The sequence below is a fragment of the Suricata suricatta genome, chromosome 7 (assembly GCF_006229205.1).
Source record: "Suricata suricatta isolate VVHF042 chromosome 7, meerkat_22Aug2017_6uvM2_HiC, whole genome shotgun sequence".
Lineage (NCBI taxonomy): Eukaryota > Metazoa > Chordata > Mammalia > Carnivora > Herpestidae > Suricata > Suricata suricatta.
The window spans coordinates 75,142,963-75,167,031 of record NC_043706.1 but is presented as its reverse complement, the minus strand read 5'-3'; the positions used below and the strand labels follow the sequence as shown (position 1 = coordinate 75,167,031).

Genomic DNA, 24,069 nt, shown 5'->3' with positions numbered 1-24,069 from the left:
CAATGTGGATGGAATTTGAGGATGCTATGCTAAGTGAAATAAGTCAGGCAGAGGACAGATACCATATTTTGTCAGTCATAAGTGTAATAGGAGAAACTTAACAGAGGACCATAGGGGTGGGGAAGGGGGGGAAGTTAAGGAGAGGGAGGGAGGCAAATTATGAGAGACTCTTAAACACTGAGAACAAACTGAGGGTTGGTGGGGGAGAGGGGGAAATGGGTGATGGGCATGGAGGAGGGCACTTGTTGGGATGAGCACTGGGTGTTATATGGAAACCAACTTGACAATAAACTATATTTTAAAAAATAAAGTATCTAGAGCAGGAAAAAGAAAAGAAAAGCCTCATTACTATTAAATAGATAAAGCAGATTTTTCCCAGATCTGCCTAGTAACTCTTAATTTATGGCCTTTTTTTTTTTTTCAGAGATCTTGCAGCTGCTATAGATCGAATGGACAAGTATGATTTTGATACAATGATTTATGTGGTAAGTAATCACAATAAAGAAGAAAAGATGATGATCTCTACCTCATGAAAACTGCAAAGATAGAAGTTAATTGCCATGTTGAAAAACTATGGAAAATAATCTTGTCAAAATATAGAAGAAATTCAATGTTAGGTGTATTTAAGATGGCAACCACTAGGTAAAAAAACAAAAACCTTAAAAGTGAAAAAATTCATACTGCTTCATCATTTAAAAAATTACCCAATTCAGGAAGCTGGTTATGTGAAATGAGTACATAGTTACCATAATGTACTTTTTTAAAAACAACTTCTTAAGTATTTTAAGACAAGTTTTAAAATAGTACAGAGTTTCCGTGGACCCTTTACCCAGCCTTCCCCAAACATAATATCTTATATAACCATAGTACTTTACCTAGACCAGAAAACTGACATTGGTAAAGACCTTGGTTAAATTTCACAATTTCTACATGTACTTTTGTGGGGGCCTACATACACTGGGGGGAGGGGAGAGGTCACGTAACTATCACAACATTCAGAATAGAGAACTGTTCCTTCATGAAGCAAATTCCCTCTTGGCAATCACTTAATAATTCCTCCTTCCCCCTAATCCTAACCGCTGGCAATCATTGCTCTGTTCTCCATCACTACAGTTTTGTCACTTTGAAAATGTTACACAAGTGGAATCACAGTAGGTAACCTTTTGAGATTGGCTTTTTTCACTCAGCATAATGAATGCCCTTGAGATCCACCCAAGCTATCGTGTGCATCAGTAGTTTGTTCCTCTGATTGCTGAGGGTTATTCTGGTCTCTTACTCCCTTTCCTTCCTCTCCACGTGCAACCTCCCTTTCCCCTACGAAAAAAAGTTGCCATTAAACACCTCATTATAGCTTAGCTTTGTCCTTGGAGATATAGGTTATGATAGCTGAAGGAGAAGGAATTTAAATATTCAGGAAACTAAAGTTCAGATTTCCTCCTGACTCCTGGAGTGCTGCAGCTCCTACTCTCTCATAGGACCTTCAGCTTAGACATTCTTCTACTGGCAACCTCCATGTGCTTATTTAAAGTACGTCAATTGACAATGACTCTAGTCTGTCAAAACTCAAATTATTTTAGTTTACGTCCAGCCTGTTTTTGTAGGTTAACTTATCACTGTTATTTTAAGTACTTTTTTTTTTTCCCCAAAGACAGATAAAGGGCAAAAAAAGCATTTCCAGCAAGTGTTCAAGATACTGCAGATCATGGGATATGACTGGGCAGAAAGGTAATGTCTACACATTTCTTAACTGCCTGCTCAGGATCATTAAAGATCTGTTAGGTCAGCCAAGTCCCAAAATATACCAAGTTGCTAAAAATTGTCATTCAAACTTCGTTTCCTTGTTGCAACATGTGTAAGAAAAACATTTGTTTTTTTAACCTTAATATGTCCTTATTTCTAACTTACATTTAATATGTGTCTTTATTAGACATCTGTTCTCAGTTGCTTGATTTCCAAAATTCATAATCCCTCCTTTTATTTTTTCCACAAAGGCAACTAGTAACTTAATCACATGCTAGTGATTATCTATACAATGAAGCTGTGTGCTTAACGTCTTTGGTGGCATATAACAAATCACATCACATTTCAATTTATTAATTTTGAAAAGCCCCTCTATGAGTGTTAAAGTTCAGACTGCTCTCTGAAAGGGTATTACTACACGCTCTGATCATCAGTTCTTTTTTCCTTCATTTCAGGTGCCAGCACGTACCCTTTGGAGTGGTGCAGGGAATGAAGACTCGAAGAGGAGAGGTTACTTTTCTGGAAGATGTTCTAAATGAGATCCGATCAAGGATGCTACAGAACATGGCTTCTGTTAAAAGTGAATTCACATTCTTGTTAACAGTCACAACTCTATTAAACGTGAATTCACTTTATTGTTAACAGTCACAACTCACATGCCACTTTTATGCGCTGCGCACTTCTGTGCAGTGTGATTTGTTATGACTGTCCCTCTCTTAACTTTCATTAACCTTGTCAAAAATAGCTTGCACTAATTAGAGGTGCCAGAAGTTTTAGACTTGCTGCTTGATGTCATTCAGCTCAGTAATCCGCATTGATACAACACTAGGCCTCTTTCATGGACAGCTTCAGCCTTGTCATGCCACTGTTGGAGTGCCTCTGTGAAATTCCTGTGTTTTGTAATAGGAAACAGGTCACAAGTCCTGGTGGCTTTGTTTAGCCTTGGAAAAGTAAGTGCCAACTTTAATGTCTCACAAGGGATATTCATGAGAAAAGTGAATTCATGTTTCTTTCCCTTTAACGTAGGCAGGGGAACATCTTTGTCAAAGGTCAGTTAGCCCAAATTAGGAAAGGAAATTGTCCACTCCAAACCTGTTTGTTCTTACTGGCAGCGTCCTTTTTTGGCATATTTTATCTCCTTCAGTCCCTGGTTCTGTATGGTTTCGTGTAGGTTAAAGATAGCTGCCTTTGTCTGTTTCAGCTACCAAAGAACTGGAGAACCCACAGGAGACCGCGGAGAGGGTCGGGCTTGCAGCGCTCATTATTCAGGTCTGTTAAGAGTGCATCCTGTGGAACTCTTTTGTTTGGTTCTAGAACAAATCTCAGCACTAAAGGTTTACTCTTGTCATTTTAGGACTTCAGAGGTTTACTCTTGTCTGACTACCAGTTCAGCTGGGACCGTGTTTTCCAGAGTCGTGGGGACACAGGAGTCTTCCTGCAGTACACGCATGCGCGCCTCCACAGGTTAGGGGGGTCTGCGGGGAGGCACCAGCTGCTCTGTCCTTCCCAGGGTGAGGCTTGGCTGGTGCTCCCAGGATCAAAGGTCCTATTTGCTGGGCTCTTCTGATATCTGCTATTCAAAACTAGTAGAAGGACAGTGGACCACCTGCTAGATTTGGTTTTTGTGGGGTTTTTAAAACAGTTATTGAGCTAGACCTATATAAGAAGTGCTTTTATGTATGTTACTTATGTATTCAGAATAACCCTGCCAAAGAATATACTCCATTTTCAGAGGAAGAAACAGATTTAGGAAAGATTAAGGCATCATGATAAACTTGCAAGTATGTGTCCTTAGATGACTTGTTTAATCCTTTGTTTTAAACTTTTGATAACAGTTTGGAAGAGACTTTTGGATGCGGTTATCTAAATGATTTCAACACTGCTTGTTTACAAGAACCACAGTCTGTTTCCATTCTTCAGCATCTTCTCAGGTATGGTTTTTGTAGTATTATCCAGTCTGTCTGCTTAGTGAAACGACTGGTGGGGGTTTGCTTACGATTGCAGCGAATGAGCCGGTAACTAGCTCCTACCTCCCCCGCCCCCCGCCCCCAGACGGCAAGCACTCTCCTGGAGGTATGGCCAAAAAGTGATTGCCTGCCCTTTGAGGCTTAAAAATACTATCACTGCTGAATCGGCACAGGTGCCTAACACCCTCTGGGTCATGGTATGAGAATAGAAAGCCCAGTAAAATCCTAAACTTTTAGTTTTGGAAAAATCATCTTCTCCTCACCCTCTTTGATCAGTTAAGGAAAATCTCTGCCTTTATACAGCTTCCATGAGACCGTAAGTGCTTCATTTGCTTCATGGTTTCAGTTCACAGTCTCCAATAAATGTCTACTTGATGCCCCCACCTTTGAGCTCTCATAAGCATTGTTGGTAAAGCCAGACTTGTCAGAAGATACTAGTCTCTGGAAAGGATGTGGGTGGTTAACAACAAGGAAGCTTTCTCGGACTGCCACACAGTGGGCAGCGACTCTTCCCTGGGGTCAGGGGTAGGTTTGCTCACATCTGGTTAATCTGGTAGGAAAAATCAGCCAACCAGGTTTCCTTGGCATTGAAGGTAGACTGTTTGTTAGTTTCTAGATTATATATTCCTAAACGTGGCTGGAGACATTTTACATTCAATTTAACAGCCATGATTTGAGTCCTTGTTCCAGGCTAGGCCTAAGGGATATCAAGATGATTTAGATAGTACTTGCCATCAAGGATTGTAAGAAGAAAACTATGCCTTTACCTTCACATGCACCCAAGGTCGTTTTTCATATACCTTCTAGTCTTAATGATGTCAGCCTTACATCCATGATCTTAACAGTTTAGTATAATACATGCAGTCTTCCTCTGCCAACTGCTCGTCATGTTTCTTTTAGGTTCGACGAGGTGCTTTATAGATCATCTCAGGACCTTCAACCCAGGCACATTGTCAGTTACCTTCTAACTCTAAGGTACCCATAACCTTGTTGTTTTCAGGTATTGAAGACCTCTGAGACCTGATCTGGAAAAGGACCTTTCTTCTAAAGTTTTCTTATAAACAAAACCCCTTGGCCTAAAAACTGAGGTGCTTTAAGTTATAGGAATTCTTGCTTCATCTTTGCAAATCAGCAATCAATGTTCATCTATTCATTCAGTGATATAAGGTACAGTCACTACAGTCTATTGAATGGGAACCAACAGCTTTGTCACGGGTGGTTACATAACAGCGTATGTGTGTTACGATAGAGTGAACATAAGAGACCGTGTTAGGGCACTCAGCCCGGCCTTGATGGATCAGAGGGGACTTTTCAAAGGAGAGGAGTTGATATTAATCAGGGCAAGCAAGGTCGCAGAAAAGGAAGAAGCAGTCCAGAGTTGAACACAAAGATGATACACTGAAGCATAGTCCTGGGAGGGGTGAGAAGTGAGTGTGTACAGGCCTTTTTGCATGTATTACCGCATTTCAGCTTATTTTCAGGACAGTGGAGTCCAGAAAAAGATTTTAAGCAGAAACATAGAAAAATCAGTCAGCTAGAGAATAGAGAACGAATTGGAGGGTAAATCAGTGACACTTCAATGGAAATTTCTTAGTCACTATTTCAGAAACTCTGAATAGAAGTTGAGTATCTTCTAAAGCAACAGCTGCTGTCTTTCTATAAATCTATTTAAGAAAGGAAATATTTGCTTTTACTCAAGATTTACTGAAGGTTTAAGAAAGGAAATATTTGCTTTTACTCAAGATTTATTGGGGCTGTTTTCTTGATTATCCTTTTTACCTGTCTTCCCCAGATTTAAATTAAAAAAAAAATTCCCTTTAAATTCTATATAGTCATAGAGAAATAAAGAAGCCAGAAAGTCTTATTAAATGTCAGCTAAGGGGCACCCTGGTGGCTCTGTCCATTGATCACCTGGTTTCAGCTCAGGTCTTGATCTCACGGTTCAGTTCATGAGTTCGAGCTCCACATTGGTCTCTCTGCTGTCAGCCTGCCAGCATACAGCCAGGCCCCTTTGGATCCTCTGTCCCCCTCTCTCTGCCCCTCCCCTGCTTGCACTCTCCCAAAAATAAATAAAAATATTTTTTGAAATCAGTTAATCAAACAAATGTCATAAGCATCATTCCTCTGGCACATTGTTCTATTTGCTGCTATACCTGAACAGAAAAGATGCTTTAAAGAAGAGTGGCCAGTGTTTGTGTGGTGTTTGTGTTTGTACCTAGTCTGTACTGCCCACCCCCACCTCTTCTCTGTACAGAGGGGGAAGTCCAGGCCACATTATACCTTTCATCCTAAAGATGCCTAAATGAGAAAAAAACTAATTATTAGAAAGGAATCCCCTATCTTTATAAAATCATCACCTTAAGAACTTAAGGTATTAGGACCAAAATCTAAAGCTTTAATGTGTTTTACTTTTCCTATTACAGAAACAGTGAATTCAAGTCTCAGCTTTCCAATGTTGGATACATCCTTTAATGGCTCTAGGCTTTGATTTCTTTAAGTTGAGGGAATAAGATACTAAGCTTGTGTTACAACAGGAAATTACTGCTGGTCTTCATTTCTCTCTTCCCGTTTCAGTCATCTTGCAGGTATGGCACACAAGACACTGCATATAAAAGACAGTCCTCCTGAAGTGGCTGGGGTACGTTAAGTGTTTTCTGTGTTATCTTTAGTATCCTCACATTACTATTACTGAGTCAGTCTTGTTAATGTTTCTAAAACAGCATCTCGTTTAACTACAGTAGTGTACTTAAAGACTCAGGTGGTCTTAAAAAATTTTTTTCAATGTTTTTATTTCTGAGAGAGAGAGAGAGAGAGAGGGAAGGAGACAGCATGAACAGGGGAGGGTCAGAGAGAGAAGGAATCACAGGATCTGAAGACAGGCTCCAGGCTCTGAGCTAGCTGTCAGCACAGAGCCTGACACGGGGCTTGAACCCATGAACCATGAGATCATGACCTGAGCCAAAGTTGGACACTTAACCGACTGAGCCACCCAGGCACCCCTCTGGTAGTACTTAGAATAGGTCTGCAACCATCAATGTTTATAGATTTTCCAACATATTGGACCACGAAACACATTTTCCTAAGAGTGAGGAGTTCCCCCTATCTGAAGCTGTATAATGATCCTATTGCTTCCACTCCCCAGCTCTCGGGTACCAGTCATACTACAAATGACGGGATGCTAGGAATTTGTTTTTCCTCACTGACAGCAAATCCTAGGGTACCCTGAGATACTCTTCCTACTTTAAGTTAGAAAAAAGAATGTCTTAAAGATGCTTTTCTTTACTCATTTATTGTTAGCCTGTTGTTGAACATTAATCACCCTTTGTTTTATTTTGTAGGCCAGACTTCATCTTTTCAGAGCTGTGCGTTCTGTCCTAGCCAACGGAATGAAACTTCTTGGAATAACACCTGTATGTAGGATGTAATTTCTAATTAAAGTAGCTTTTTAATTACTAAGTGAATTCTAGTTCTCTATTCTTACATGCTTTGTTTAGAATTTAAACTATTCTGTATCAGAATCTATATTTTATTAAGCATAAGTGATTTATCAGCTTATTAAATCTTTATCTTAAAAAAATCATTTGAGGTATCCATAAGTACTAAACAGTTTTGTAAAATTAACTCAAATCTTGTAAATTTCACTGTGGTCTAATGAGGATAAAGGATTAGAGTTTAAACTCTAGCTTATCTTTTCATTGATCTGTATGGGCAGGTAACTCTTACTATGTGAACTTGGGAACTGAACAGATTTAAATCATAAGGAATTACTTATACAGCTATTGTACTAGGAGTTTTTTGTAAAAATTAGTCCATTGGGGGGCGCCTGGGTGGCTCAGTCGGTTAAGCCTCTGATTTCGGCTCAGGTCAGATCTCACGTTCGTGGGTTCAAGCCCTGCGTCAGGCTCTGTGCTGACAGCTAGCTCAGAGCCTGGAGCCTGCTTCTGGTTCTGTGTCTCCTCTCTCTGCCCCACCTCCTCTCGTGATCTGTCTCTCTCTGTATTAAGAATAAATAAAACATTAAAAAATTAAAAAGAAATTAGTCCATTGGTTAAACCATAATTTGAAGTGGACTTTCTTAAACCATTTCTTTCATTACCTACATATCAGTCAAGGATATTGTGTGATTTGTTTAGGTAACATGTGGGATGTGCTGTTTGATCAGTACAGATATCCTCATCTGCCAGTATTTCCATTCAGGTCTGCTATAATTTAATCTAAATGTTGCTGCTAAAAGTCTTTTGAATACCAACAACAATCTACTTTTACAAATAGAGAAGCAAATTAGTATGAACCAAAGCTTTTCAAGTTGAATGAACATAGTTTTATATTGGCAAGTGTGGTACACCTTCTTAGTCCTAGAAAAGACTCATCCATGCAGTCTCAATTTTAAATAACTTAGCTTCCACATTACTAGTTTTTTTTAAGGTTTTTTTTTTTAAATCTTTATTTTTGGGAGGGCACAAGCAGGGGAGGGGCAGAGAGAGGGAGACAGAGGATCTGAGGCAGGCTCTGTGCTGATAGCAGTGAGCCCGATGTGGGGTTCAAAGTCATGAACCCCGAGGGCACAACCTGAGCTGAAGCTCGTTGCTCAACCGACTGAGCCACCCAGGTGCCCCCAGATTATTGATTTTTACTTGAAGTATTATTAATATTTCCTTAGCACAAACTAGCTATGGAATAAAAATGTATACTTGGAAGATGTTTTTCTTGTCCTGTATCCTTCTCCACTTGTTTGGAGAAACATTCCCCCTTACCAGATCTGTGGTAGCCACCTCAGTATTTGAATTTTGAGTGAAATGACACAGGGCCAATCTTTCTTTCCAAAAGCAGCTCCCTGAAGACTATTCATGATCTCCTACAACCTAGAGCCCTACTGCTGATTACAGTCTTTGTTATAAATTATAAATTTCTTTTTTGCTTAAAGCTAGCCAAGAGTTGGTTTATATGTGATCAAAGAACCCTGATACAGTTCCAACATAGAAAAAATGAAAAATTTAATGTTTTGGGTTTTTTTTTTAATATTTTGCATTATCTTAATGGTCATAATCACGATTCAAAAAATGATCACAGATTGCATATAAATTAAGTTTATTGCTAAATTTTCCCATTAACATTATAGAAAAAATTTTAAAAACACTGAAATTTCACAAATTATTGACAGCCCAATAGTTTTAAACATACTTTATAAAAAAAAGTACAAAAGTGACATTAGAAATATTTTTTGAAGAAAAGTAGATCATCTAACAGCAAAGAAATACGAATCCAGACAATGGCACAAATAACAGCACTTACAGGAGTACTCCGTCACCACCCGGAAGTCATTGCCTGCATTACGAAATAGATTCAGTTTGAGAAGTTAAACATTCAGTCTGTTTCTGAACTAGCCTGTCTTGGTTGCCTCTCTTTTTTAAGAAAAGAGCTAGCTAGGTCTTTACTGCTGCTGGGATGAAATACTGTACATGAATTGGAGAACAAGGAGGGGTCATCCTTCTCCCCTGGTTCCTGAACAAGAAAACAGTTCGTACAGAAATGGCTTTGGCACTTAAACCTTACCCTTGTCCCAAATCTTGTTACTTGAATATTGTATCCTAACATGATTTTTTTAGCATCATATCCTCTCTATACTTTTTTATATACATTATATATACAATAAAATTCTTTCATTCTAAAACAAAACAAGTTGACCCCAAACAGGTCACATTAAATCTTTGTAGCAGTTCATTCAAATAGCTTTCTTATGACACAGTATTGTTTTTGTTTAAGCTACCTTCTCAGATTGACTTAAGGCTCTAGTTTAATGCAAACAGTTTAGTCTTGGTAGGAGTCTTTAGAGGTGGAAATCACACACCACTCACTCTCTCTTTTGAAGCTGTTTCTCCCTGCTGAATGGACGTGGTGTCTTGTCTGGGTAATCCATAGAGATATATAGAAACACATACAAGAAGAGTACCCAGAGCAAAGGTGGGTGCTGAAAAGAAAAGAGAAAATTAGTTTAATCTGTATTTGTGTCCTTGAAACTATATAACAATAATCCATTTTAAATTCTGAAATCTTTTAATTATAGGTTTATACCACTAAATAAATCTAAAGCTTAGAAAGATAATCAATTCTAGGTCTCTACCCCCAAAAAAGGTACAAGCAAAGGGACTGACTATATGCCTTTTGAGAATTCAAGTATGCCTGTCCTGGACCACTGACAAAGAACATACTAACTTCTCTATATGCTAATATTTTTAAGGATTTTTTTTTTTTTTTAAAGAGAATCTTGAGGAGGTTCTGTGCTGAGCCCAACACGGGGCTCAATCCCATGACCCTGGGATCATGACTGGAGCCGAAATCAAGATACTCAACCAACTGAGCCACCCAGGCACCCCCACCCCCATGACCATATGCTATAATTTAAAGAACAGTGGATTGTGGCTTTTCCATGGTACTTGAAACCTGTAAAAATTGAGAGTTTTTTAAAAGGTAAGTTGAGCACAACATTTCGAGTTAGGTAACCAATGACTCAAAACAACTGAAGATTTCTAAAAAGATGAGGTAGTGATTATGAGTACAGTTCCATTTTCTACCAGCCCTGTCTTTTTTCTTTGTTTTGGTCTTAATCCTGAAAATCAGGACATAAATTACAACTTCTCCAAACTTAAACATTTTACACATAAATGCTTATGTCAAAATTCTATATATTCTGTTCAAAACGGAACCAAATTCTGCATGGAGTCCAACAGCATGACCTTATTAGTTTTAAAAATGCAGAGAAATGACATCAAGCTATTATTTTAGTTCGCTCCTAACTAGAGAAGACCAGCTTTCCCATCAAAAAAAAAGGGGGGGGGGTAAGTTAAATCTAAATAGAAAACTGGAAGATTGGTAAGATGTTCTAATTAATTTCCTTGACCATCAGTAAGAACATTGACCAAAAGCATTTTATTTTACTGTCCCCAAGTATTCCTTAGGAGCAAAGGCATAAGGATTTATTGAGCATAAGGATCAGAACTACGATTAAAAGTTCACCCAGATCAGGTAAGAAATATATCTAAAGGAGTGCCTATAAGTACTGATACTGAAATGGTAAGTGGTTGGCCGTCTATAGAATACTTTGTGCCAGGCACTATTCTAAGCACTTTACACCTGAAACAACCCTAGGAGATGGGTGATACTGTCCGTCCCATTTTACAGATGAGGAAACTGAGACACAGGTTAAGTAACTTCCCCAAGGTTGCACAACTAATAATGTTTTTTTTTAATGTTTTATTAATTTTTGATATAGGAGAGACAGAGCATGAGAGGGGGAGGGTCAGAGAGCAAGGGAGACACAGAATATGAAGCAGGCTCCAGGCTCTGAGCTAGCTGTCAGCACAGAGACCAATGCGGGGCTCGAACCCACAAACGTGAGATCTGACCTGAGCCGAAGTCGGATGCTTAACCGACTGAGCCACCCAGGCGCCCCATGTTTGATTTTAAAATTGATTGTTTATAAATGCAAATGGAAGAACACCAAGCTTGTATAAATCTTTAAAAAACAAAACATGATCTCACAGTTTGGGAGTTCTAGCCCTGTGTCCAGCTCTGTGCTGACAGCTCAGAGCCTGGAGCCTGCTTTGGATTCTGTGTCTCATTCTCTCTCTGCCCTTCCCCCACCTGCACTCTGTCTCTCAAAAATAAATAAATGTAAAAAAAAAATTTTTTTTTAAATAAAGTCAAACATAAATACAGGTCAGATTTGTTTCTTTTACTTATTGCCGATAGTTCACAGATTATGGTAAAACTGATCAGTCAACAAAATGATTATTACAGCACCCTGTAATGTTAGATAATTCAGGAGCCAACTTAATGCCTAGTGTAGGCTAGGGAAACCTATATTGGAAAGACTAGCAGAGTGATGATGCCAGAATGCCAGCTATAATAATTTTGTACTAAGTACATATTAAAGGAAACAAAGACATCTTTTTATAAAAGAGAAAATATTTGGATTTGGATTGTTGCTTCAAAACTAATGTATACCTAAGTCCAAAAGTCAGGAAGGTACAAAGGGGGACATGAAAGCATTTTCTGTTCTTTCCTCCTCATAAAAAGCCTTGTTTACTGTAACTGCACTGCCGAAGGTAATCATTCTGAACTAAAGTCCTTATAGTTCCTTGCAAACCTGATCATACTATATTCACCCAGAAGTACTCAAGTTGTCTTGGTACAAGGCACAGGGAGGTCCTGACTACAGAAAGGCTCTTTGTAGTGGCAGTAGCACTGTCACTGTCCCTCAGCTAAGCTCTAGGACCATGGAAACAACCTCAGTACTGCTGACCCACATCCAAACAACTATGAACTGCTGAGCTTATAGAATAAACTGTAACAAAACAAGGAATTTATGACCAACTGTCATATTTAAGGAATCAAGAAAGTGAGAAGCTCTTTTAAAAACTTAAAAATACAAACTAAGACATACTTATCTGCAACCCAAACAGCATCACTGAAGCGATGGTAGAAAGGACAATGGCTGCTGCTGCAGAAAAGCCCTTCATGATGTTGTCTGTGTACTTGACCACAACAGAAGTGTAGAGGCCTCCAACACTTGCAAGAACTTGTATACAGAAAGAAATAAAAACACTCAGAAATGAAACATTCTATGATGGTGAAGCAATTTTCACCCCCAGAAATGCCATACTAATTTACCTAGGAAAATACTATTTTCCCTAGAAGCAGCCATCTGAGAAAGTTTGTACTAAAATCGAGTAATAGTTCCTACAAAACGACACTGTTTTTCGCATGCCCAGAGGGCTATGTGGTCTACTACTAAATTGTACACATTTATTGCTAACACATTAGGTACTTCTAATTGTGAAGGCAAAATTGCTTTGGGCTAGCTATGCCACAAAAGTCAGTCAATAAAATCAAAATTACATTTTCAAACTGGTGTTCACAGTATCAAAGGAACAATTTCAAAATGCTATAAAAGCTTAAAACAGACAGCTTAAAAAAAAAAAAAAAAAAAAAGGATCTACCCAGAACTTTTTAATTCCTGGATACTTACAGATGACAAACCAGACATAATATGTGTAACCATAGAAAAATCCTTTTTCTTTAATTTCAGCTCCATCTGACAAGTAGACACCAACTAATGTCACAACAATCCCTGATAGGTACATTTGAATGTTTCGCACCCAAAGCGAAGTGTCTGAACTCTTTAAAACTTTTTCAAAATATACTCCTGGAAAAAATTAGATATGCAAATATGAAAGATATTAAAAATTAATTTAAAATGCCCTTCATTTAGAACAATAACCTAGAGATATGACAATGTAAAAGTATATGATTCAGGGAACAAACACATTTTACATCAAATGCACATTTATTACGTTGGTTGTGACACATGGCATATTAACATTAACAACATGTATTTTTATAGAGCATATAAAATTAGTAACTAGAGGGAATTTTCTATCCCATGTTCAACAGGAGACTCATAAATTATTAAGAACAGTTTCTCCCATTACAGTAGCAGTAAGACAGCACAGAAGCTCTCTGTTTATGCCAATAATAGACTTGCTTTGGTCAGCTGGAGAACTATACTATTAGAGTCAATTATCTTAATCATATCCCTATAATATCTGCCTAGTAATGAAAACTCCCAGCTTTGCAAAATAGCCTATATAATCACCATTTGGGATTTTTTTCAGAGTAACACAATCAAAATAAAATTTAAATAGAAATTGCTGAGTGAAGCCATTTTCCTTTAAAGCAAGGTTCCACAGCCAAGTTCTTAAACAATGTCAGAAAAACCATGAACTCTCACTAGATAATACATTTTGTATATATGTGCATTTTCTTCAGGTTGAGGGTCCATAGTTTGATTTTCAGATACTCCAGGAAAGCACATGACTCCTCACCACATACACACAAAATCACATACCATTACTGTTAAGTTTTATCTTTAAAATGAATACATGTAGACATTCAAGGACATTAAAGATTTCCATTATAAACACCATATTAATTACAGACTTAGAAACTGCCACTCAAATACTAACTAAAAATTATAATGGAAAAAAAGATTGTTTTTGGTGAATAGATGCTAGAGCCAGAGAATGGGAACAAACATGTAATGGTTATTTCTATTCCCATTTTTTAATATTCTATCTGGGAAAACCACTTAACTATTCAGTGCTCAGTTGTCCCAGGAATAAAGGGATATTAAACCACCCAGTATTTCCTCAATTGTGTATTGAGAGGTTGAACTAAATAGAATGTTGGATGCAAACATTTATTTAATTGTTCAAAATGGTGCTAAAAGTCTAATATTTCTTGGGTAACTCAATTTTTGTTTCTAACTTGCCTAGTTCCTCAGAATAAAAATTTAGCATGATGCTATCATTAAATAGATTTAATTTAGATTTTCCCCTTTTATCAAAGATCTTTTTTTTCACAAGCAATGTCACTTCAATATCCAGCCTACTTTCCTTGTCAAAAGTAAAAAGAATCCTGACTCTTGAAATAGCACAAATAAAGATAAATAATAAAAATATAGCTATGACTAATACACTTTACTAAAAAAAAATTCAAGTTCTTCTCTGTTAGAACTATTTCTAAAACGCATGTTGCATTTAACATTCATACCTTGTCTCTTCTTGACTAAGTGGAGGACTGTTCCTACACATATGACTCTAGATTTCCATGTTTATTTGATGTTAATGATTTTGGTTCTCATCCCTCCCTTTTTGGCTGTTACTTTTATGTTTAACTTTTCAGTGAGGTACTCTCCACCCAACCTCCTGTTCTCCCTACTCCATAATTCCTAATCTGTTTGAGGTTAACAGGAAAAAAACAGATACTGAGCTGGTAACATCATATCCTAAAGCAACAGAATCTTGCCTGAGGATAGTGCCACTTCCAGGAAATGGAAAGAGTTACTTTGATCTTTCTAACTGCTAACCTCCTCCATTGAATCTGTTCACTTTGAGGTTCTATCTGGACTGACAATGGACAACATAAGTATGTTCTTAGATTACTGCAAATATGAGTGATGTCTTGAGTTTTAACTGAATTAAACATTACCATGCATTTACTGAAAAAACAGCTGACACAAAACTGTAAGTAGGAAGATAAGCCTTACTGGGAATAAAATGGTTATGATAAAATTAAATAGACTAGATCCCTATTTAATGTTTTTCAAAAAAATTTAACATAATAAAGTGATGCATTTATGATTTACCTGCAAATCCTGAGCACAATACAGCAATAGCTATAGCGCCAAACCCTAACAATGGATTCTGTTCCACCTGCAATAATAATGTTTTGAAAGTTATTAGTGACTCATAAATAGAATTCATCCAAGAGATCAAATGACTGCAAAAATTTGTTATGGTTCTATTGAAAGTGCGTGCCACATCAGACACAGCGAGTCAAAGGCCATCCCAGAGAGTAACTAAAGCACTGTAATTAAAAAGGTTTCCCTCAAATTGCATCCATGGTAAATACTTACCAGAACGTGTGTGACGAATTCCTAATAACCGGCAGGGAATCACCTTCGCACAAAATTTTATGTAGTCAGCCTGCCTCTTAATTTTAACTTCTGCCACCACCCTAACTCAAGCCCTGATAGTCTTAATCACAGAAATGGTAACAGTTTAACTCCTGTACTTCCTATCACCTGCAGGGTGAAGTAACAACTTTAAAATTTTCCTACATTACTGAATTTTTATCAAATATTAATAGCATACTTGCTATGTACCAGATACACTATCTTATATACTAAATGAATAAAGATGATACACAGCTGTGGTTCTTAAATAGTTCGTGGATGGGAATATAACCATAATTTGTGCTAAAAGATGCATGCATATGTGCCCTAACCTATTTCAACTTTATTTGCTCTTTCTTCCCTAACTAACCCTCAAGAAACTTTCATCAGTCTTTCCTCAGAGATAAATACTATCTCAGTAGTAACACTGAAACTAAAGAGTTGAGACACATGACTATACTATGACAAGCAAATACCTTGCTCAAAATCAACAGCCTGATATAGGTGCGTATTGCTTTATGTTAATGTGTGAGAGAAAGCTTGGTCTACGTGATTGCAGCTGTGACTGCTACTATTAATAACTTACTAGCAAACTGCTAAAACAGATAACTTAAAAAGTTTAATGGTCATCACTGGAAAACAATACAGCTTTCCTAAAAATAAGACATACCAAACTTCCTTATGAAGAAGGATTCCTGGTTAGTATGAGGGGAATTCTATAGAGACCATGTTTTGCAAGAAATTTGACAGATCAGCATAGTATTTTTGTGAACAAGACAGAAAGGTATTGAGAATAGCACTACAATTCTATCCACAGCTGAGTGAATTCTCATACAGCAAAGTGCTAATGGAATAAAACCAAGCTAGACCAACAACCAATACCAGCTTGCTAGGCACCTTAGAAATATCCCGTAGGCCCAGTCAGGCCTTCAGTTGACTGCTGCCATAGCCAATATCTTGACTGCAACTTTCAAGAGACCTCAAGCCAGAACTACCCACCTGAGGCCCCCTCAAATTCCTGGCAGACCTATAAAAACTATGAGAGAGAAGGTTTATTAACCAAGAAGGAGAAAAGTCCAGCTAAAGAGAGATCTAAAAGCATAGCTACAGAACTCCAGTCCGGTCCTAAATTTTTGGTGAAGACCCAAAGTCCTACTTATCAAATCTGTAGAACACTAAAAACTCAAAAACCTAACAATGGATAATAGGTCTGGAAAAACCTCAAAGGCCTGAATGATGAACCAAAGCTAACAAGATACTATAATAAAAGATGTCCTCCATCTTGGTTTACAAGATGCAGCCCACTGCGACATGAAACCTTTGAAATAAACTATGTTGTGTGAATCTCTTTGTGTATAATCAGTTATAGAATGGCTATCTTCCCTCCAGCTCCCCCAAAACACTGATAGGCTAATTTAATAAATCTCTAGTATTCAGAACAAAAGAGGTAATTCACAAGTTACACTTTATGCTGCTCAGTTAACAGCTAGAGACAGTGTGAAGTCTTAAGACAACTGAGGAACAATAATGCATCTAGAAGAGAAACACAAGGAAGTACTGGGGCAAGAGGCAAGGAATCAAGAAATCTCTAGAAAATACAGAAAGAAACAACAAGGTTGTCTCAATGGGGAGGGGGAAAAAAGACTTGGAGGATGGTGATGTGACACTATCCTCAAACATCCAAAGGATCATCCTAGGGAGTTGGTAGGAATTTGAGGTATTCTGACAAGAATAATGTGAGGCAGTTACAAGAAGCTGCACTTTGCTTAAAATATGAAAGAATTTTGTGTAGTGGTCCAAAAGTAGGAAAGCTGCCAACTACTCTGCTTTAGCTTACTAAGCTTTTCACATACATCACCTCTATTAGGTGACCCTAACATCTTTTCTAATGGTGTGAAGTGTTAAAGTTCATATTTAGCTTTTGCTTGCCTTACTTCCCAGTAAATTTATTTCTCTGCAAGGTATACAACCGAATTAATTGTGCAGTGCATATTTGATCAGTCTTTTGAAATGCTACCAGAATATAAGCATGGTTAAATATCACGTGAAGACCATAAATGTTCATCTAAACCTCATTTTCCAGGGGGGAAAATCCTCCATGTAGTTTCAGGCTAGAAACTACATGAAAAATAACTGCCTTCCTACTTGCCCAGGCCTCCATATACCTCCAGCTGCCTATACCTCTGGAAGAGCCACAGTCTTATTTGCTAAAAGGTGAAGAAAGTATTTGGCTGTAGAGGAAAACTCCTAAAGGTCATTCACGAGAGTCTCACTTCCTAATTCCCTTAGACCTATAAAGTATACAGCATTATTTTTTAAATGAGGTAGGTACCATTTAAGTCTTAAATTGAAAATCAGAAAGGCACTTTTGGCCCTATTTTAAAATGTTACTGATTATCAATAAAAACACTACCCCCCCCCCCATAATCCCTATCACTGACAGTGGGAGTGTGTGCAAAAAAGATTAAAAGAAAAACTTTCTGATCTGAGTTCAGAGAAAAGATGAAAATTAGGTGAAGAAAACTTTCCTTGGTGTTCTTGAGAAAAATGTCTAAAAGAGACCTGTACATCCTGAACATACAACTGTATGAAACTGGCACAATTTTAGTAACAGGTTAGCTATTAACTGTAAGTTTGGGCAAGTTACTTCACCTCTTGAAACTTCAATTTTGTGGTGTCTGAGTGGCTCAGTCAGTTAAGCGACCAACTTGATTTTGGCTCAGATCATGATCATGGGATCAAACCCTACATCAGGCTCCAAACTGAGTGTGGGGCCTGCTTGGGATTCTCTCTCCGCCCCTCCCCAGCTCACACACAGATGCGTGCGCACACCCTCTCTCTCACAATAGATGAATAAACTTTTTAAAGAAATGTTCTGAGGTTTGTCTTTCAAAAGAGACTTCAATTTTGTCATCCATAAAATGAAGGGGGTTGGTTGCATTAAGGTACCTTCCATGTCTAACATTTTATGCATATTCCTCTCCAGAAAAATAGGGGGAACAATTAAGTTATATTATTCTTAATAATAATATTATCCTAAGGGAGGAAAAAAGCCTATCTTGTAGAGCAAAGATTATTTTCAAAGAAATGTGCTATGTTCATCAATGTGATTCTCTGAAGTGTTATAATATTAAGGAAGTGTTCTATTTTAGTTCTACTGAGCATTTTGTTTCTTACCACAACTTTTGTAGCTTGAGCTGGTTTCCACTGTACAAGTATGACTCCACCACACAGCATAAAAACTGAAATCCACTGTAATTTGCTGAGTGTCCGGTTTAACATTAAAACAGTACATAAAGCAGTGCAGGGAATCTTCAATTGATAGGTCACCTAGAAATAAAACAATAAGTTAAGGAGTTCAGATAACAGTGTCAGACACAAATATTTGCTATTAATAGAATTATGGAGAAAAAATGATAAAGGGCCAATAAAAAAATCTTTTACCAAAAAACTTTTTTTTTTTTTAAGACTCTATACTTTTCATTGTCATTTACCTCCACTTACCTGGTATACTGCTGCATCCAGATTGCTAAGAGCTAGGAAAGCCATATTGTTCTGAACCGCATACACTAATGATGGCACACTTAACTTCATCAGTTCCTTGGGGCTCCCCAAGACATTGTCTCTTAAAGATGCCTTGAATCTACCCAGACTACCAGTTTCTCTTTGAAAACAAAAGGGTGAGAAAGGGTGAGAAAGAAAATTAAAGAGCATTTTTAAAAAAGATTTTAAGTAATCTCTACACCCAAAATGGGGTTCAAACTCACAACCCAAGATCAAGAGTTGCATGCTTTATTAGAGTGCCTGGGTGGCTCAGTCGGTTAAGTGTCTGACTTCAACTCAGGTCATGATCGCACTGCTCATGAGTTCAAGCTCCGCGTCAGGCTCTGTGCTGACAGCTCAGAGCCTGGAGCCTGCTTCCAATCCTGTCTCCTCTCTCTGCCCCTCTCTCTCTCCCACTCACACTCTCTTTCTCTTTCAAAAATAAATAAATGTTAAAGAAAACAGTTGCATGCTCTATCAACTGAGCCAGCCAGAAACCCCAAGAGCATCCTTTTGATTCCTTCACACTGAATAGCCATATTGTGTTAGGTACCCTGATGCAATTTAGCAAACTTGTTTCTGTAATTATCAACTTATTTTAGAATAAAAAACAACTGCATAAAAGAAAAACAAATGCAAGTTCTATTTGGAAAAATATGACAATTAGGTTTACCATCATCAACCTCTCAAAGCTACAGGAATTTTTAAGTATATTAAATAATGACATAATAGGAAACCAGAATTGCTAATACTACCTATAAAATGTTAATGTAATTCCTCCCACTTTAGCTGCCTCACATCAAGTTCACCCTCATTCTTTTAATTAGATTGTGTATTTTTAAAGGTGGTTTTTGGTTTTGTTTTATTTTTTAGTTACAAAGAGTCTATGGTAGTTATGGAAGTTACTTGGGATAGAGATTAAGCAATTCAGGTCAATATTCTCTGTAAATCAATTCAGTACTAATGAAATATAGGAGATAATACATCTTAGCATAGTCTCAAAGAACTGAAGTACACACCTATAATTTTGCAGGAAATAGTAATAATTTAGTAATATGAACAAAATTATTTTTAATGTATATAAGTTTGCTACTTGATGCATATGCATGGTCTTAACTATTCTTATTTTTTTTCCTCAGGAGGAACTAGCTAATATGGTTTCCCCTGTTGAAAATTTCCTGAAAATAAAAATAAAAATGTTTTATAATAAGCATCAACACCAAAAAAGGGGCTTTATCAAAAGGGTCCTAACTGCAATTTACAATATCCTTAAGGGGACAAGATCATAATATTTTTTCAGGGAGATCTGTTTTAACTCAACTTGACAGTCACAATGAGCCTTTACATGTTTAACAGAATCAACAGTCAGTAAATGAATTTTCACATTTAAATACTGCAAAAATAATTCCCCATGCTCTAAAGGGGAGCAAAAAGTCCAGTGTCAAACTGATCACCTGTGCCCATGCAAGTATGGCAGGAAGTTTGGCCTAGGTCATAAAAACAAGACACCCTTCTTAGTTACAGGTCTTCCTTCACTGCCAAACTCAACACGCTCCACACCACAGTGGTAAATCTGCTGAGAAGTATGTACACAGCCTGATGGGAGACTACCAAGTCTATGCAGAAAAGGGAAAGAATACCAAAAAGACCACTACTGAGAAATTCTACATAGTGGAGTTTTCCAGGTATCTGAAGATAGGCCCTTTAAACATTTGACACTTTTTTTTAATGTTTATTTTTGAGAGAGAGGAAGACAGATCTGAAGCAGGATCCAGGCTCTGAGCTGTCAGCAGAGCCCAAGGCAGCAGAGCCATGACCATGAGATCATGACCTGAACAGAAGCTGCACGTTTAACCGACCAAGCCACCTCGGCAACCTCACCCCTTTTTTTTAATGCAACATTCTTTTTAAAATTACTTTTTAATGCAAATCTCAGATGTCCTGTATACTTTCTGAATACTTTAAGCCATATTCTTTTAGAGAATGTTTCCCCTCAATTATAGAATTGAATAACAAACTTAAACATTAAAATGGGAAGAACCATAGGGGTACAACTTAAAGAGCTATCTTAACATGATGATGTATTTAGAAAACAACATTTTCTTTAATGTCCTACTTCTCACTAGTAAGCACAAAATAGATATATAAATCTTACACACTATGAAGTACAGGACACTGCTTTTGTACTTTTAATGCCTTCCAAAATACTGATATATATTGCTATTACCTTCAGAATGGTTCCCACTGAGAAATACCTGTTTGTCCCCATCTCCCACATTCCACCACCATGTCCACTGACCTACACTGGATTCCCCAAGCTCTAGTGTAGTGGCTAGTTCTTTCCCTAATCTCTGACTATGCCATTTTACCTCCACCCCTTAGACATAGTCTAAGCCTTCAATGGTATCAGATGAATTATTGCCTATCTAGAAAAGAGGTGGCCTCTTTATGACTGGCTCTCTCTGCCCTATTTGGAATATGGATTACGTAAGTATCTAATTACTATTTCTAATAACCACCATGCCTGCACCAATAATCAAAGTTGCTGTGGTCCCTTTTCTCCTTGACATTTTTGTCCTTCCTCACCTAATCCACCACACTTTTCAACTTACACATAAAAAGAAGGACCTATGAAATGCACCTGGGTGGTTGTCAGTTAAACGTCAGCGTCAAACTCTTGATTTCGGCTCAAGTCAAGATCTCATGGTTGTGAGAACAAGCCCAGCATCAGGCTCCATACTAGGCAAGCATTGAACCTATCTATGTAAGATTCTCCCCCTCATATCTCTCTCGCGCACTCGCTCGCGCTCTCGCGCGCGCGCGCGCGCTCTCTCTCTCTCTCTCTCTCTCTCTCTCTCTCTCTCTCACACACACACACACACACACACACACACACACACAGAGTAATCCACTGTGACAAACCAGTAGAGCACACTGTCAGAACTGACTCCAGGTGTCTGGCTCTTCTGGCTATATTATTTGTGCTGGGTGCTTAGGAGCTACTACTTATTCACTGTCAGGAAGGCTGAGAGTTTCTGGTTCCTTCTCTAATGCAGATATCTGAGAAACCAAGCTATTTCAGAATGCGAACTAGTGGAAACTTCAAATTTCACTGTAGTGCCTTAGAATTTTATTCTAATCCTAATAATTTAGTACAATATTATATAATTGTAATAAGATATGTCAAAGTAAGTTAAAAATAGCAAGAGGATGCTAAAAGAACTTATGAAAGAAAACAAAAGCTCTGGAATAATAGAAAAATATCAGGGGTGCCTGGGTGGCTCAGTCTGGCTTTGGCTTAGATCATGATCTCACAGTTCATGAGTTTGAGCCCTGCATCAGACTACCTACTGCCAAAGCAGAGCCTACTTCAGACCCTCTGACTCCCTTTCTCTCTACTCCTCTCCCACGTGCACTCTCTCTCAAAAATAAACATTTTTTAATGTTAAAAAATATATTTCAGAAAGTAGAATAACGAGGTTTAGGAGGCATAAGAATAATGATTAGATTAAAACCTGCTTAATTTAACACAGCTATTAAGAATAGAGCTCTTAATAAAAATATAGCCCTTAAAATTCGCATTTAACTTTACTCACTAAAATTTAAAAAAAAAATAACTGCAATATATCTTCCAAAAAACACTAGTGGTTATCTACTGTTTTATTGTTAAACAAAAATAACAATTCTAAATATACTACAGCCTTGAATAAACTATAAAAAGGAACATATAAAAACAAAAGGGCATTTTCTTCCATTTTCCTGCCCTGTTATTTTCTTAGAAATCAAATCCTTTATTAAGCACTTTTTGTTTAAAAAAATATTAAATTCAATTCTCTAAATGACATTGCTAGGTAAGGAAAAAAGCATGTATAATAAAAAAAACATCAATTTTTTTGAGATTGTCTTTCACATTAAATTTCTTATTTGAACAATTTGTTTTGATTTTTGTCACTGGAATAGAATCTATGTGAAACCTTTTGTTACCTGAAGAAATTCTGAAGCTCCACATTGATTGCAGAGATTCTGCTGCCGCCTCCCCCCCTAAAATTTCCCATCAACCGGCTGAAACCAATTCTTTTTGACCTATGTTTGGTCAAAAGTAGGCCTCATTCTTCCAGCTCCTGATCTGATGAGAACTACTAGGAGGCATAAAATCCTTGGCTAGTTACCAAGGCACTGTGCAAAATGAAACACAAGTTACTTATGAGCTTAAGAAACTTAAATCTTGTTTATAAATTTATCATCTGCAAAGTTAAATATGACTAAGTCACATAAAAGACTTTGAGGACTAGATATAAAAACCAATAATGAGGTCAATACCTGTCATAAGATACATGACTTTTACATCCTATGACCGTAAACCCATTACAACATGGGTACAAAGAAGCAGTCAAAAATGTAAACCCTGCAGGAGAAACAGAATAGGGCTATGTAATCTAGAAGTATTCAACAGCTACATTATTCTAGATAACTCTACAAAATAATTAAAATCATAATTTAAGTAAAATAATTTTCTCCAGCCTTATATATTTTATTACTAAACACACCCAAAAATATGTATATTTGCACATTCTGCTAGATTTATTGAGTCTTTATAGACTATGATGAATAACAAACAATACAAAGTTGACTTTGTTCTAAGACAGTGTGAAAGTGTTTGCACTTCCATTTCTTCATACCACAAATGACAGGTTTACATCAAAACCATCAGTTTTAATAGCTGTGACAGCACTTAGTAGAGAATACAGTTATTCAGTAATTTTCCTATGAATTGTAGTAGCAACTAATTTCAAATACCAAAACATCTTAAATGTTTTATGTTTCATTCAGAGTATAACTTGGAAATTGGTAATTTATAACTCAAAGGCTTTAAAAAATCAACTTAATCACATACAGAGCTTTTGCAACATCAAACTGCTAATCTGTTCCCTCCCCCCAAAAATAGGATTTAGTAATTTCCTTTTCGATTTGAAAGTGGTCTGATTTAATCATACATGTGCACAACAGTGTAGTAAAAAAGCAGTAACTACACCCTTGTTTAGACTGCAAACATCCCAAATACCCATCCATAGAGAATTGAATATATAGTATATCCATATAATGGAACACAACACAGCTCTTAAAATAGGACAGATTTCTATGTACTGACATGAAACAATCTGATATTAGTATGGCTACTCCAGCTTTCTTTTGGCTTCCAGTTGCCTGATAGATATTTCTCCATCCCTATACTTTCAACCTGAAGGTGTCTTCCGGTCGAAAATGCGTCTCCTGTAGACAGCAAATAGATGGGTTTTGTTTTTT

At 37.3% G+C, this 24,069-nt stretch overlaps 2 protein-coding genes across 7 annotated transcripts in view; one reads left to right on the top strand and one right to left on the bottom strand.

The window, feature by feature from the left end:
* The window catches only part of RARS2 (arginyl-tRNA synthetase 2, mitochondrial), a 70,267-nt gene extending 63,099 nt beyond the window's left edge, over positions 1-7,168 (top strand). The window contains exons 12-20 of one of the 2 annotated variants that reach the window (XR_003911019.1): positions 425-485; positions 1,649-1,725; positions 2,196-2,320; positions 2,942-3,009; positions 3,095-3,204; positions 3,576-3,671; positions 4,708-4,874; positions 6,282-6,345; positions 7,046-7,065. Coding sequence is in view for 1 of the 2 variants with exons in the window: in XM_029945218.1 (XP_029801078.1) it covers positions 425-485; positions 1,649-1,725; positions 2,196-2,320; positions 2,942-3,009; positions 3,095-3,204; positions 3,576-3,671; positions 4,608-4,682; positions 6,282-6,345; positions 7,046-7,132 (763 nt within the window). In the remaining variant the exon portion in view is untranslated. Of the gene's footprint in view, positions 1-424; positions 486-1,648; positions 1,726-2,195; positions 2,321-2,941; positions 3,010-3,094; positions 3,205-3,575; positions 3,672-4,607; positions 4,683-4,707; positions 4,875-6,281; positions 6,346-7,045 lie in introns of both variants that reach the window. The other variant, XM_029945218.1, reaches the window with a different exon arrangement.
* A 1,610-nt stretch (positions 7,169-8,778) lies between these two features.
* The window catches only part of SLC35A1 (solute carrier family 35 member A1), a 27,686-nt gene continuing 12,395 nt past the window's right edge, over positions 8,779-24,069 (bottom strand). Inside the window, exons 4-11 of one of the 5 annotated variants that reach the window (XM_029944724.1) lie at positions 23,086-23,170; positions 18,727-18,886; positions 18,400-18,552; positions 14,914-14,980; positions 12,736-12,912; positions 12,151-12,285; positions 9,563-9,675; positions 8,779-9,032 (exon numbers count right to left, since the gene is read on the bottom strand). In XM_029944724.1, coding sequence (XP_029800584.1) covers positions 9,012-9,032; positions 9,563-9,675; positions 12,151-12,285; positions 12,736-12,912; positions 14,914-14,980; positions 18,400-18,552; positions 18,727-18,886; positions 23,086-23,170 — 911 coding nt within the window. In that variant the 3' untranslated portion in view covers positions 8,779-9,011. Of the gene's footprint in view, positions 9,676-12,150; positions 12,286-12,735; positions 12,913-14,913; positions 14,981-18,399; positions 18,553-18,726; positions 18,887-22,749; positions 23,043-23,085; positions 23,171-24,069 lie in introns of those variants that run through there. The other 4 variants (XM_029944728.1, XM_029944725.1, XM_029944726.1 and 1 more) reach the window with 4 other exon arrangements.